Source organism: Phyllobates terribilis, unplaced genomic scaffold (genome assembly GCF_046119375.1).
Source record: "Phyllobates terribilis strain yellow unplaced genomic scaffold, ASM4611937v1 Scaffold_3__8_contigs__length_932513732, whole genome shotgun sequence".
Taxonomy (NCBI): Eukaryota; Metazoa; Chordata; class Amphibia; order Anura; family Dendrobatidae; genus Phyllobates; species Phyllobates terribilis.
In genome coordinates this window covers 613,771,669-613,787,483 of record NW_027362763.1, presented here as the reverse complement: position 1 = coordinate 613,787,483, position 15,815 = coordinate 613,771,669, and the positions used below count along the sequence as shown (strand labels likewise).

Sequence of the window (15,815 nt, the reverse complement as noted above, 5' to 3'; positions counted from 1 at the left end):
ACTAGGTATCCCTAAGGGTCAATTTTTGAGATTAAGGAGAATTTGTTCCTCTTCCCTTGATTTCAGAATATAAGCCATTGATCTGAAAAGGAGATTCCATGACCGGGGGTATCCCACGACTATAATCAATCAAGCATATAATAATGCTTTGGGACAAGATCCACACTCCTGATAACAAAACACAAAGATGACAGCAGTCAAGTTACGAGACTTATAGGGACCTTTGATAACCAGCAGACTAAGGTCATGGGGAATCTCAGGAGATTCTGGGGTATCTTAAAAACTGACCCAGATGTTGCTAAGTGGATTTCTCCATATCTATCGGTCACCTATAGACGAGGGAAGTCAAAGGACCACCTAGTGCACATCCACTATACTCCACCTGCCCGGGAAGGGACGTGGCTTGAGAGAAGGTCCCTAGGGACGTTTCGATGCGGACACTGTAGTTACTGCCAGTATATCGAGCCTTCTGATACGTTTTCCAGTGCCACCACTAAGAGGACTTATAAGAATGTAATTTGCCAATTGTAAGACCGTTGGGGTTATCTACATGTGCATGTGTACATGCCCCAAGGACTACATTGGCGAAACAAAAAGGCAACTACGAGTCCAAACCCCCTAGGTCTAAACGAACAACTGAACTTTTCTAGCTTCCTGAGCCTAATCGGTAGTTGTCCATATGACATAAATCCTTTTTAAGCCTTGATCTAGGTCATGTTTGACTGTCTATGATTTTCCCTTTAACCATCTATGATATCAAATCAGATGTTTCTATATATGGACATTACATAATTATTAACAAGATACTAAATATGGGCCTTTTTTGCACTTATCTTTTTCTCCCCTTTCCCTCACCTAATCTAGTCCAGGGTTTGATTTATTGTCCCCAAACACTGTGCCGCTAACTCTATATATTTTATGTGCTGTATAGTCAACCTTCTAGGACCTGCCATTGGGTGGAGTGCATATTTGCGTTCCACCCTTGATGATACTTGCTATTGGGACCTCTTAGAGGATGTGATGTCAGCTTGGGGCGGAATTTCATACCCCCTTCCAATGGAAGTGATGTCGTTGGAGCGCATCTGCGCTCCATTTGGAGTAGCGAGCAGCACATTGGTTCACGCTAGTTGGGGGCGTGAACGGAAGTTGCGTCACTGGGACGTGTGACCGGACGTTGCGTCACTGGAACACAGCTGAGTTCCACCAGGACGCGGCGGTAATACACCAAGTATCTCACTGGGCACAAGAGCGTGACTGTTCTTTCCGGATATGATCTGAATATCCCTGGCCCTAATTGGTGGGTGTTTTTTTTGGCGCATGATTACGGCTATATGAATGGGGATAGCCGCTACAATGATGAATCAGGCATTTACTCTGATGGTTCATGGCAAATACACTATAGTAGGAGCATCGGCAATAGCAGTGTATCTCCTAATCTGTCTCCTGATGAACCCTGAATGAAGAAAGGGTGAAACGCATTGGGATAGCTGCTGGCATTCTCTGTGCCATGATTTTGGGACTATTTATACTTTGGTAGAGATTAAAATGTATGGAGCACTTATCATATGTTTATAAGCATTTGGTTGTGACCTAGGCGGTACCCCTGCATGGGATCAGAATTTTGTATCTTAAATATCTTTAAGTTAACGTATGTTTGGTGCAAGGGTATAATAGGGCAATTAAGGGACAGCCGACGTGGAGCCAAACAGTCTTGCTAGGGTGATAAACGTCCGCTGTTAGGCAGGGTCCTAGTTGTTTTAGGGATATCCAGGGCCAGCCTGAATGATATTATCTAATTATATCCCTTACTATTACCCTTTGCTGCACAGACATTTTTATGATTTTTGTCCATTATATGACCATTAGCTGGTCTTTTAAAGTATCTATTAATAGTTATATCTTGTTTTAGTGTTTTTTCTCTAATTGTCTGCTTCATAATATACCCTAGTAGCTTAATTTTGCCTTAGGCAAGTGTCTTCTCTAGACCCAATTCCTAATAATGGGAACATTTTTTTTTATGAGGCCCTCTTCTAAGTCTCTTGCAACGGGCATTTGGCTTTGACTTTTGGCAGCCCTTGCATTCACAGCATAGGCAATAACAGTATGGGAGACCTGCTCCTTTCTAATGGGAACATGACGTTACTGAGGCCCACCTCTGTGTGTCTTTAAATTGGTATTGTTTTTTTTTCCAAAAGTTGGCAGCCCTCACAGTCCCTGCATGGGCATTACCACTATAGGAGACCCACTCCTTTAAAATGGTAACATTTTTTTTTTTTTTACCGAGGCCCTCCTCTGTCTCTTCAAAGGGGTATTGGGGTGCGTCCAAATTTTTTTCAGCCCTTGCAGTCACTGCATATGCAACCACAGTATAGGAGACCCACACATTAATAATGGGAACAAAAAAGCATAGCTGGCTGATGGCTCTTTAACAATAGCGAAGACCGACGATTGTCCCTTTAAGAATAGTAAGGGCCACCTGATGGCCCTATAAAACTAGGCTTTCTGACTTTGAGTCCCTCCTTCATAAATGAAACAGGATGCGTCACAGACCACATGGCAAGATAAGGTAGTAAAATGTTAAAATGACATTTAACAGTGAATGTATTTTTCACAGTTGAAAGCAATACAAAAGTGCAAAAACGCATCAAAAACGCTACGTGTGAACATAGCCCAAGGTGTGAAGGAGCATTTTTGCTTTCGTATCGAGCACTCCAATTTGCTCGACTCGCACAACGAGTACCCGAGCATTTTAGTGCTCGTTCATCACTACAAATAATTAAAAAATCTGACTTTATTGTGCAAACATTAAAATATAAATGCACTGGTCACCATGAGACCTCCAAAGAAACCAAAAACTGATGCGTTTCAGCTAAAAGTTTTAATCATGGTATGATGACGACAGCGATGATTCATCCGACGCGGAGTTTAAATTTGGTGCCACTTCTACCACAAGAAAAGCCCCGGCCAAATGTCCCTGGCACATTTTTTTTTTTTTTTTAAAAAAACTGCCTATTTGCTACTACTAAGCCACCGAAAAATCAAGAAACACTTTATTACTGAAGAGTTGGTCTTCTTTTCACGTCCTTCATAAAGCTCATCGGAATCTCCATCACTGTCAAGCGCCAGCAGTTCAGGGTCTAGAGGATCTAGTGGCGGCTCATATAAAGCAGTGTTTAATGGCAAGTACCGGAGCTCATTAGGGGAATACCTGAAAAACAAGACAAAAGTGCATGATATATAAACATAGCATATTTCCCCAAAAGGAGGAAAAATAAAAGCAGACCTGCCACCTGCAGCATTTGTAGAAGTATTGCGATTCAGCCCCATCTTGTTTAGCCCCCTTCATGTTGCAGCAAATTTTGTCGTTCCTGACCAAGCCTCATTTTTCATAAGTGACATTTGGTGATACATTCTTTAATATTTCTTCCAATGAAAAAACTACGAATTAACACATGTGTTATTATATACTTAAAGTGTGAAACTGAAAATATGTCTTATATTCTAGGTTCTTCAAAGTAGCCACCTTTTGCTTTGATCACTGCTTTGCACACTCTTGGCATTCTCTTGATGAGCTTCAAGAGGTAGTCACCGGAAATGGTTTTCACTTCACAGGTGTGCCCTGTCAGGTTTAATAAGTGGGATTTCTTGTCTTACAAATGGGGTTGGGACCATCAGTTGTGTTGTGCAGAAGTCAGGTGGATACACAGCTGATAGTCCTACTGAATAGACTGTTAGAATTTTTATTATGGCAAGAAAAAAGCAGCTAAGTAAAGAAAGACTAGTGGCCATCATTACTTTAAGAAATGAAGGTCAGTCAGTCTGAAAAATTAGGCAAACTTTGAAAGTGTCCCCAAGTGAAGTTGCAAAAACCATCAAGCGCTACAAAGAAACTGGCTCACATGAGGACTGCCCCAGGAAAGGAAGACCAAGAGTCACCTCTGCTTCTGAGGATAAGTTTATCCGAGTCACCAGCCTCAGAAATCGCAGATTAACAGCAGCTCAGATTAGAGACCAGGTCAATGCCACACAGAGTTCTAGCAGCAGACACATCTCTACAACAACTGTTAAGAGGAGACTTTGTGCAGCAGGCCTTCATGGTAAAATAACTGCTAGGAAACCACTGCTAAGGACAGGCAACAAGCAGAAGAGACTTGTTTGGGCTAAAGAACACAAGGAATGGACATTAGACCAGTGGAAATCTGTGCTTTGGTCTGATGAGTCCAAATTTGAGATCTTTGGTTCCAACCACCGTGTCTTTGTGCGATGCAGAAAAGGTGAACAGATGGACTCTACATGCCTGGTTCCCACCGTGAAGCATGGAGGAGGAGGTGTGATGGTGTGGGGGTGCTTTGCTGGTGACACTGTTGGGGATTTATTCAAAATTGAAGGCATACTGAACCACCATGGCTACCCACAGCATCTTGCAGAGGCATGCTATTCCATCCGGTTTGCGTTTAGTTGGACCATCATTTATTTTTCAACAGGACAATGACCCCAAACACACCTCCAGGCTGTGTAAGGGCTATTTGACCAAGAAGGAGCGTGATGGGGTGCTACGCCAGATGTCCTGGCCTCCACAGTTCCCAGACTTGAACCCAATCGAGATGGTTTGGGGTGAGCTGGACCGCAGAGTGAAGGCAAAAGGGCCAACAAGTGCTAAGCATCTCTGGGAACTCCTTCAAAATTGTTGGAAGACCATTTCCGGTGACTACCTCTTGAAGCTCATCAAGAGAATGCCAAGAGTGTGCAAAGCAGTCATCAAAGCAAAAGGTGTCTACTTTGAAGAACCTAGAATATAAGACATATTTTCAGTTGTTTCACACTTTTTTGTTAAGTATATAATTCCACATGTGTTAATTCATAGTTTTGATGCCTTCAGTGTGAATGTACAATTTTCATAGTCATGAAAATACAGAAAAATCTTTAAATGAGAAAGTGTGTCCAAAATTTTGGTCTGTACTGTACATTTATGAAAGTATCTGAAATACGACAAATTTTGAAAAATCGTCAGTTTTCAAACTTTGAATTTTTGAACAATATAACATATTCATCATGAGCATGTCATTTATTGCTCCATGACCAATATGAATGTTGTGCTTATCACACAGGAAGTTGTTCGTACCTGTGTGAGACCAAATGATAAAAAATTGGTGACGTGTTAAATACTTATTTCACCTGCAGTATAAGTGAATATATCTCTAAAGATGCTATTGACATGAAATTCTCAGCAGATGTCGGTAACAATCCATCCAATCCACACAGGGAAAGAAATCAAACCATAGATGTCCATAAATTAAGTTGTGTAATAATGAGAAATTACAAGGAAAAACTATTGAAAACGCTTACTGCAATTTAATACTTCGTACAAAAGCCTTTGTTGCTGATGACAGCTTCAAGACGCCTCCTGTATTAAGAAACTAGTCGCAATGCATTGCTAAGGTGTGATTTTGGTTCATTCTTCCACACACTCTTCAAATCCTGAAGGTTTCGTGGGCTCTTTCAATGAACTCTTCGCTTTAGCTCCTTTCATACAGGTGCATTAACAGATCTAAACGCTTGAAATAGATCACTCTGTTTGTAATGACTTCATTTTTTGTATTGAAGAACTGAAATAAATTAACTTTTTGATGATATTCTAATTTTGTGAGATGCACCGGTACATTTTATTTTTGATTCAGGTCAGGTGCTATTCTAGCACCTTTATTTTCTTTCTCAAATAAAATTGACCCGTTTCTTTGGCTGTGTGTTTGCGATTATTGTCTTGCTGAAATGTCCACCCTCTTTTAATAATCATCTGGTAGAGGGCAGCAGATTTTTATCAAGAATGTCTCGGTACATTTGTCCATTAATCCTTCCTTCAATTATGAAGTTCGCCAGTGCTGATTGCTGAAAAACAACCCCACACCATGATGTTCCCACCTCCAAATTGTTGGCATTGTGTTTTTGGGGTGATATGCAGTGTCTTTTGACCTCCAAACATATTTGTATTATGGCATCCAAAGAGTTGAACTTTGGTCTCATTTGACCAGACTATATTCTCCCAGTACTTCACAGGCTTGTCTAAATATTGTTGAGCAAACGTTAAACGCGCTTGAACATGCTTTTTGCTCAGCAATGGAGTCTTGAATAGTGAGCGTGCATACAGGCCATGGAGGTTGAGTGCATTACTTCTTGTTTTCTTTGCAACAATTGTTCCTGTTGATTCCAGGTTTTTCTATAACTCTCCACAGGTGCTCCTTTGCTCTTTGAAAACTCAGATTATTCTTTTCACTCCGCTGTCTCAAATCTTGCAGGAATAACCAGGTCATGGTCGGTTTATAGTGAAAGGTGGTTCTTTCCACTTAGGGATTATGGTGACAACAGAGCCATTAGTTGAACCAGCTTATATTATTTTTTACTAAGTGGCAGGATTGCTTTCTAATTACTGATAGGTGCAAAAAGCCATGGAAAGTCATGACAATAGCTGAAACCTATCTTTCTTCAGGTGTTCAATACCATTTCCCATGTCATTTCTCATTATTACACATAATTATTAAACTATTACACAATGATTTCTTTGTGTGGATTTTATGGCTTGTTGCTGATATCTGGTGAGAATGTCATGTCAACAGCACCTTTAGAAATATATTTACTGACAAAAATGAGTGACGTTTTCAATACTTATTTCACCCACTGTATATACACTGCCGGGGTCATGCTTTAACTGCTTGCATTGGTGTGAACACTAGTCCTAGCAGTTTAACCCCTCATATGCCAAGGACAATAGCGACAGCGGCACATAAGGAATTTGACAGGGTAAAGCACCCACACAGCGTAATTGTCGTGAGCCTATAGGTTGCTCTTGCAACCTGTTGCCCAATGGCTGACCAAGACCTCAAAGTCTGCCATACACCACAGCCTATCCGAACATGATGAGATAATTTAATACACATTTCAAAAGTAGTGCAGTGTATTATTAATAAAATCATAAAGGTTCTGAGGAATAAATAAAATATTTATCTTTACTTAAAATATTTAAAAAATATATTAAAACAGAGTTAACTTTTGCTCATGCAGCCTTGCAAAGAAAAATAAATAAAAAAGTGATAAAAAAAAAGTTGTTTGTACCCAAAAATGGCACCCATGAAAACCACAACTGGTCCTGCAAAAAAATAAGAGCTCACATAACCTTACAAAAATATAAATAATGTATGGGCCTCAGAGGCAATGGTGTCATGGTTAAAAGAGAATGCCAACTGCAGTATACATCTGACACTTGCTCCTGCACTAACAGCAATATTTACAGTCCTGTGCATCATTATTGGCACCCATTAAGTTTAAGTACATAATATGGAATATCCTGTCACTGGTATTGGCACCCTTTACATTATTTAGTATGGAAACACATTTTGACTCGCCTGTGGTAAATCACATAAGAGATTCACCTGTGATTAATTGTCAGTTCCCATGTGACAAGAATTGGCCAATGAATTATGACTTCAGTGTTTTAAAAAGCCACATGGTAGGCCCTGTTCCTTTGTCACACTGATAAAGACAAAGGAGCTGTCTGAGGACATCAGAACCGCTATTATTAGCAAAAAAAAAAAAAAAGAAAGAAAAAAAACTTCCAAAGGGTATAAGGCCATTTCCAAAGACCTTTGTATCCCAGTTTCAACAATGTGCAATGTTATCAAGAAGTCTGCCAAGAATGAAACCGTCAAGAACCTCCCTGGACGTGGGGAAAAGAGGAAAATTGACAAGAGATGACTGCGAATGGTGGAAAAAACACCACGTCAAACATCCAATGACCTGAAGGCCAACCAGGAACAGTCTGGGGTCATGGTTTCAACAAGTGCCATACGCCACACAGTAATTCAAGCAGAGCCTTATGGGCGAAGGCCAATGAAGAAACCATTGCGGATATACAAACCACAATGCTTCTGGGAAAATGTTCTGTTGAAAGAAGAAACAAAAATAGACCTTTTTGGTAATGCAAAACAACAGTTTGTTCACAGACTACGCAATGAAGCTTGTAAGCAAAAGAACACCATACCAACAGTTAAGCATGGTGGAGGATCCATGATGCTGTTGATGCTTTGCTGCATCAGTTACTGGAGGCCTTGACTATCACAGGAATCATGAAATCAGAGAATTAAGAGATTTTAGAGTGAAATATCCTACCCAGTGTAAGAAAACTTGGTTTGAGTCGAAGATCAAGGGTCCTCCAGCAAGACAAGTACCGAAAGCACACATCCAAAAGTACATAGAAATGGTTGAAAAAGAAAAAATGGACTGTTTTAAAATGGCCAGCAATGAGTCCTGACTTCCATTTCATTGAAAATCTTCGGGATGAGCTGAAATCTGCCATTGGGAAAATGAACCCTGCAAACATTCAAGAGCTTGAACAAACTGCAAAGGAAGAGTGGGAGAAAATTCCACCTGAGAAGTGCAAGAAGCTTCTAGATGGCTACAAGAAATGTTTGGAGGCTGTCAACAATGCAAAAGGGTGTGCAACCAAGTATTAATTAGGGGTGCCTTCATAGCTACACATGCTGTTTATTCTGCTTCTTCTTTGAAATTGCAACATCGAAGTTGAAAAAGACGGATTTTGGTAAGACCTTACCTGTAAAACCCCTTTTCAGCGAAGGAAGGAAGGGAGACACAGATCCATTACTAGTGGGTAGGCGGAGCCCCACAGGATAGTTCACCTCAGATTAGAAAAAGTGACGACCGGCCCCTCCAGTTTAGGCTCCTCCTACTCCATGTCCTTCAGTCCGTACACAAACTAAGGAACAGCAGACAACACCAGCGGAACAACACAACCCCTTCCGAAAATTCAGAAAAGCGAGAGAACAGGTTATGCATATAACAGAAAAAACACACAGTCCCAGGCACTACTCACTGGACCTGACAACTGCGATGAGCTGGCAATGCTGGAACAAAGCCCTAGCGCGCCGACCCCCGCCCAGATGACCGCCATCAGAGAGGAGTCGCGCCGCATCTGGAAAACAATAATGAACTTCTGCCATGGGAGGGTGCTGTGTCTCCCTTCCTTCCTTCGCTGAAAAGGATTTTACAGGTAAGGTCTTACCAAAATCCGTCTTTCAGCAGCAGAAGGGAAGGAAGGGAGACACAGATCCATTACTAGTGGGACGTCCCAAAGCAGTCCAGAACTCAAGGGTGGGAAACAGTGGCCAACACCCCAACAACATAGTCAAGCGCACAACAAGCGCCAAAACTAGATAAAGAGATAACCTAAACCACCGCCGCCTGCAGGACCCTGCGTCCCAAGGCCGCATCGGCGGAAGCACTCACGTCCACTTTATAAAAGGATAGCCGTACGTATCCACCGAGCTATAGTGTCCTTGGAAGCCCGCTGACCACGCCGACGACCAGCAGGAATCACAAAAAGAGTCTGACTTCCGAAACCCTTGCGTGATTGTAAGATAGAACTTCAAAGCCTGCACCAAATCCAACGAGAGCAAGGCTCGCTCCATTGGACTTTTCGGATTCGGACAGAGGGAGGGCAACACGATGTCCTGATTGACGTGGAAACACGACACCACTTTAGGCAGAAAATCGCCACGGGTACAAAGCACCACGCGATCCGAGTGGAACTCCAGAAAATGGGGCGAGCAAGACAGTGCCGCCAACTCAGAAACCCTTCTCAAAGAGGTGACCGCCACCCGGAAGGCCACCTTCCAAGAATGCAAGTAAAGCGTAGCTGAATCCATAGGCTCAAACGGCCCATGCAGTAGAGCCTCCAAGACTAGATTGAGCCGCCAAGGAGCCACTAATGCCCTCCGAGGCAGAAACTGACGTGCAACCCCGCGAAAAAACGAACGCACATCCCTGCGTGAGGCAATAGCCTTCCGAAAAAGCACGGATAGTGCAGATACCTGACCCCGCAGGGTACCAACCGCCAGACCCTTGGCCAAACCACATTGCAGAAAAGCCAAGAAGTTGGGAATGGAAAACACCCTCGGGTTCCTTGACGATCCAGAACACCATGAATAGAAGGCCTCCCAAGTTCTGTGATAAATCCTAGTCGTAGCTGGACCTGTGGCCGCCCGCAAGGTGGCAATGACCTCGGCCGAAAACTCACGACGGGTCAAGATCTCGGTCTCAAGTGCCACGCCGTCAAACGAAGAGACTTCAAGTCCGGATGACGAATGGGCCCTTGGGTTAACAGGTCCGGGCGAAGAGGCAGTGGAAAAGGAGGCGCCGCCAGAAGAGACCCCAACGTTGAAAAACACGCCCTCCGCGGCCAATCCGGCGCCACCAAAATCGCCGGAATTCGTTCGAGTTTGATCCGCCGGAAACACGTAGATCAGCTCGAACTGGTCCCACGGGGCCACTAGAGCATCTACCGCCACAGCCTCCGGGTCCCTGTACCTGGACAAGAACGTCGGAATCCTGGCGTTCAGCCTGGATGCCATCAAGTCCACCTGGGGAGTCCCCCAACAGGAGCACAGCAGTGGAAAAACTTCCGGATGAAGACTCCATTCTCCGGGATCCACCTGCTCGCAACTGAGGAAGTCCGCCGTGATATTCAGCACTCCTGGGATGTGAATCGCGGAGATGGCTGGAACCCTGGACTCGGCCCATACCAGGATCCGAGAGACTTCCATTATGAGTCTGGAACTCCTCGTCCCGCCCTGATGGTTGATATAAGCGACAGCTGTCGCACTGTCCGTCTGAATCCGGACCGGCAGACCGCTCAAAGGGACCGTCCAATGTCGGAGGCAGAGAAATATCGCTCTCAACTCCAGGATGTTGATCAGCAGAGAAGACTCTTCTGACGACCAGACCTCTTGAACCCAGAGATCGTTCCAAACCCCCCCCCAGCCAGTCAGGCTGGCATCGGTGGTAATGACCGACCACCGTGGGAGGAGGAAGGATTTCCCCAGGGATAAAGCCTCCGGACGTAATCACCATCCAAGAGACTCTCGCACCCTGTGGGAGATACCGACACAGCGATCCAGCGATCGATCCCAACGGGTCAGAATAAGATCCTGGAGACCCCGGGAATGAAATTGTGCAAACGGTACCGCTTCCATTGCCGCCACCATCAGATCCAGAAGGCGCATACACTTCCGAAGGGGCATCGCCATCGCCGACCTCATAGCCTGGACATGGTGATGAAGGTTCGCTTGTTTGTCCGGAGGCAGGGACACCACTGCCCGTACCGTGTCAAAATGCATCCCCAAGAACAGAATTGACTGCGATGGATCCAATGACGACTTCTTCCAATTGACCAGCCACCCGAAGTCCTCCAGGTGCTCAAGGTAGAGATCGTGAGCTGTCACCACCTCCTCCGCTGTGGGCGACACAATTAACAGGTCATCCAGGTAGGGGAGAATCGTAACTACTTGCCTTCGAAGGAGCGCCGTGAGCGGCGCCAGAATCTTTGTAAAAACCCTGGGCGCCGAGGCCAACCCGAATGGTAGGGCCACAAACTGGTAATGGGCCTGACCTATGGCGAAACGCAGGAAGCACTGGTGAGCCCTGCCGATAGGGACATGCAAATAGGCGTCGCAGATGTCGATCGACACCAAGAAATCGTACTGCGACAGGGCCGCCACGACAGAGCGAAGAGACTCCATACGGAATTTCCGTGTCCGGACATGAACATTCAATTCTTTGAGGTCCAGAATGGGGCGAAACTTGTCCTCCTTTTTGGGGACCACAAAAAGGTTGGAGTAAAACCCCCTTCGCCGGTCCTCCGGCAGAACCGGAACCACCACACCCTGCTGCAGAAGAGAGTCGACCTCCCGCAGCAGTGCGGCAGCCAGCTTGGGCTCGGACGAGATGCGTGACTGATGAAAACTGTCCGGGGGTCGAGAATGAAACTATGAAATAGCCTGCCGACATAACCCGCGTCACCCAGGCGTCCGATACGTGGGACGCCCAAATCGACCCGAATTGTAGCAGACAACCTCCCACCCGAGAGCCCTCAAGAGGGTTCCTGGCGTCAGTCCGCTTTAGCGGGCTTTTTGTCAACCTCCCATTTGTCCTGACGGAAATGTTGTTTCCAGGGAGTACGGGATTTCTGGGTGGTCTTTTTTCCGGAAGACGAGGGATGACCCGATCTCCAAGAGGGCTGACCGAACCGTCCCCTGGGCCGAAAGGACCGACTACCACTACCGGCACTTGACTTGCCAGACGTAGAAGCCGCTGCTTTCCGCTGCGGCAAAGCCCAATCCTTGGCCTTGGCCTTAGCAATCAGCTCCGTGAGGTCCAAACCAAAAAGCTGACCGCCCTTGTACGCCAGACTCAGCAGACCTTGTTTGGATACTGCGTCTCCAGTCCACTGTTTAAGCCACAGTGCTCTGACTGTGACGGCCGGGAATTGAGCCCTGGACAGAACCGAAGTAGTATCCAGCACTGCGTCCCTGCCATATCGGGCCGCCTCTTCCAACAGCTGGAAAAGTCTTTCCACCTGAGACAGCGGAGTCCCATCTTGCCACGCCGTCCGCAGCTGATCTAACCACCGCAGAGAAGCCTCACTAGCCCACATGGCCCCCAAGGCCGCTCGGAATCCATGACCCGTGGCCTCGTAGATGGACTTCGCCGCTAACTTCGTCCTTCTGTCCAGCGGTTCCTGTAGACTCGCCTTCCCTTTAACAGGAAGCAAAGAGGATTTGCTCAGCTGAGACAATGGCACGTCCACTTCCGGAGAGGGGACCCAATTAGCGATCGTCTCCGTGGAGCTGGAATACAGGGCATCAAAAAAAGCATCCCCTGGATGCGTTTATCCGGACACAGGCGTTCCTTCTCCACCGCCTCGTTAAGTTCATCGTGCGCCGGCAGCGTCGAGCGAGCCCGACGCGACTCCTGATGCAGCCAGGCCGAATTGCCAGGGCGCCTCGTCACCTCTTCAGACAGCTGTAACACTTCCCGCATAGCTCCAATAAAGGCGTCCACGCGGTCCGAAAGCGAAGCAGAGCGATCCTGCCGATCCTCTTCATCAGAATCGGAGATCTCACCAGCAGAGTCTGTCGGTGATTCCGAAGCCTCCAACGCACTGCGCGGAGGAGACAGCGCCACCACAGGCCTGTGGCGCTTCTTGCCTCGTGACGTCGGTTGGGACTTAGCTGATACCCAATGATCCAGGAGGTCAGACAGACTGTCAATGGAGCGAGTGAGCGCCTCCACTTTAACATCACTGAGACCCCGACCAGTGTCGAACCTGACGCCGAAGACCCCGGCGTATCAGATACGCGTGACCGATCCTGAAGCGGGCCGGGAGAGAGGTCCGCGCCCCCTGGTCCCTGATCCGACATGCCCCCACACAGTTGCGAGCGTCGCGGATAAGGCGGTAATAACCCCTTACAATGGGTACAGGAACCGAGGATGTGTGATTCTGGTACCACAGCCTGTTCCTACACAAAAAAAAACCCCAAGCACTGAAGGGTTAAAGCTCCTCCTTAAAGGGAGAAGAGCTACCCCAGCTGCCTGCAGAGCAAAAGTTAACCTAACAGACTAGGGTCCAGAAAGGGTTAACTGCCCTGATGAGGCCAGACCCCTCAGAAGGGGTTAATGCTGCTGACCACGCAATACACCTTTGCCTTAGAAGGATAGCGGTGTGCGAGTCCCAGAGCCTCCTCAGCGGGGAAGTAGCAGCGCTGTATATAGAACACCCTGTCTGCCTTAACAGGCCAGCAGTAAGGTGCTCTGCGCTGCAATAGTGTGAAAAGAGGGATCTTCTGCCTTAAAAGACAGAAGTGACTCACCAGCTGGCCGGGGTGACTGCTCTTCCTTAAGCCACAGTGCTCGGTGTCTGGTGTAGAGAGCGAGGAGCAGGAGGTAGCACGAGGTAATGGCCTGAAGAAGAAGAGGGGGCTGGGTCAGCTCCAGCGCGCGCTTTCCTGGCACTTCCTGTCTGAGCTATGATGACAGGCAGCAGAGAGGCGCGAAGCCACGCCCCCTGCTGCCGCTACTAACGGAGCCCGCGCCCCTCCGTCCCTGCTCCCCTGCCAGCGGAGAATAACACGAACGCCAGCAGCGGAGATATCCTCCTGCAGGGACAAAAAAAGCAGTCACCACTTGAAACAGTAACAGCGGCTGCCGCCGCAGCCGCTGAAGCACTCAGACCACAGAGAGCACTTACCCAGCTGAGAGCCACAGGGACCCCCAGGGATGTGTGGCGCCGTGGCCCTTTGCTCCCCCCCACGGCGGAGCGCGCAAGGACCCCACAGAAGCGGTGTGCGTCTCCGCCAGGGAGTGCCCTGTATCCCCCGGGGCCGGCAGGCTTTTGCGGGGACCTCCTTAGGGGGTACGCAGATCTGCCAGGGGAGGGTCAGGGGTCCCAGCAGCGCCGAGACCCCCTGAGACCTCTAGACCACGGGGGGTCCAGGTCTCCGGAGTAAAATAAAAAATTCTTCTGAGGAGCTGCAAAGGCAGCGACTATCCTCTGCGACCTCAAATTTTAGACTGAAGAACATTGAGTAGGAGGAGCCTAAGCTGGAGGGGCCGGTCGTCACTTTTTCTAATCTGAGGTGAACTATCCTGTGGGGCTCCGCCTACCCACTAGTAATGGATCTGTGTCTCCCTTCCTTCCCTTCTGCTGCTGAAACAATGTATTATTGTTGTATTACTTTGGACTACTAATTAAAAAAAAATTAAAAGGACATAATTTTGGTACATTTCCATTTATTTCTGAAGATATTGTACAGTCTATGAAAAAGGGGTGCCAATAAAGGTGAGCAGCACTGTAAATGAAGCGATCTCCAATGTGGAGAGATCTTGTACTTTGTCAGTTCTGTATGCCAACACCTCACAACCTAAAATTTTGGTCCAACCTTTGCTAGAAAGTCGGATCGTTTAGGCTGGCATTAGGGTCACTTCTGAACATTAATTATAATTAATGTTATTTATTAATTTATGTATCTGCAACTGCCCACTGTTTTCTTAAAGAAAGGCAGCCAGACAGGTGATAAGTTACTGTTTAAGGGGTTAAAGAAACTCTGAATTTAGAAATAGTGGATAATTAATGGAACATATTGACCGTAATTCACCAGAGATTTTACACCAGTAAGATTTGTTCCAGGGCGCATGCCACTTTTCAGATGTGCCAGTCTCCTTAATAGCCATGTGCCTCTTAATGAATCCGGAACATCTGACTCTAGTACGCCTACTTACCAAGACTGGCATGAACCACACTGATATTAATGAATCGGGGTCACTTAGTTTGAAATCTGGCTTAACGAAAAAGCCAGAATAAATGCAGTTACTGTGAAATATAAACCCAAGTTAAAACATATAAATGAGCTGGACAATACAGTAGTGTCAACATTTACCTTTTATAATACTCCTGAAACTGTCCAGGTATAAGGGAAACAGGATAAGGGCTTACTGTAGTCAGTTCAGCAGGTAGAATCATATACTTTCCTTGAGGTACCTGAATCACCTAAAATGTTAAACAAGAACACAAAAAATATGAATATATTGAATAACAATACCTAGATCTAAAAGTAAGATGTACAAGTACAGAAAAGATGGAACAGCCAGAGAGATTTAAGGGGAACGAATACTACAAGATTATAATAAAAGAGTGGTGTTATAAATGCTTGTTTCATAATTATCTTGCCATGTAAACAGGCTGCCTGACCAGGGCTGTGGAGTCGGTAAGCCAAACCTCCGACAGACTCCTCAATTACCAAGACACCGACTCCAACTCCGACTCCTTCGTATATGGCTCATGTTTAAGTGATAAATTTACTGTAGCACAGATTCATCTCCGCTAAAAGTCTAGACCCTTAGATCAGGAATAGGACAGACATTTATATGACATTACATAACTACGAAATTCTTATGAAAAAATATTCCCCATA

The 15,815-nt window shown here is 46.1% G+C and overlaps 1 protein-coding gene across 6 annotated transcripts in view; it reads right to left on the bottom strand.

Moving 5' to 3' along the window:
- The window catches only part of PHF10 (PHD finger protein 10), a 363,357-nt gene that overhangs the window by 104,659 nt on the left and 242,883 nt on the right, over positions 1-15,815 (bottom strand). For all 6 annotated transcript variants that reach the window (XM_073671486.1, XM_073671484.1, XM_073671487.1 and 3 more), the window contains 2 exons: positions 15,282-15,391; positions 3,058-3,208 (listed from right to left, as the gene is read on the bottom strand). In XM_073671486.1, the coding sequence (XP_073527587.1) occupies positions 3,058-3,208; positions 15,282-15,391 (261 nt within the window). The remainder of the gene's footprint in view (positions 1-3,057; positions 3,209-15,281; positions 15,392-15,815) is intronic.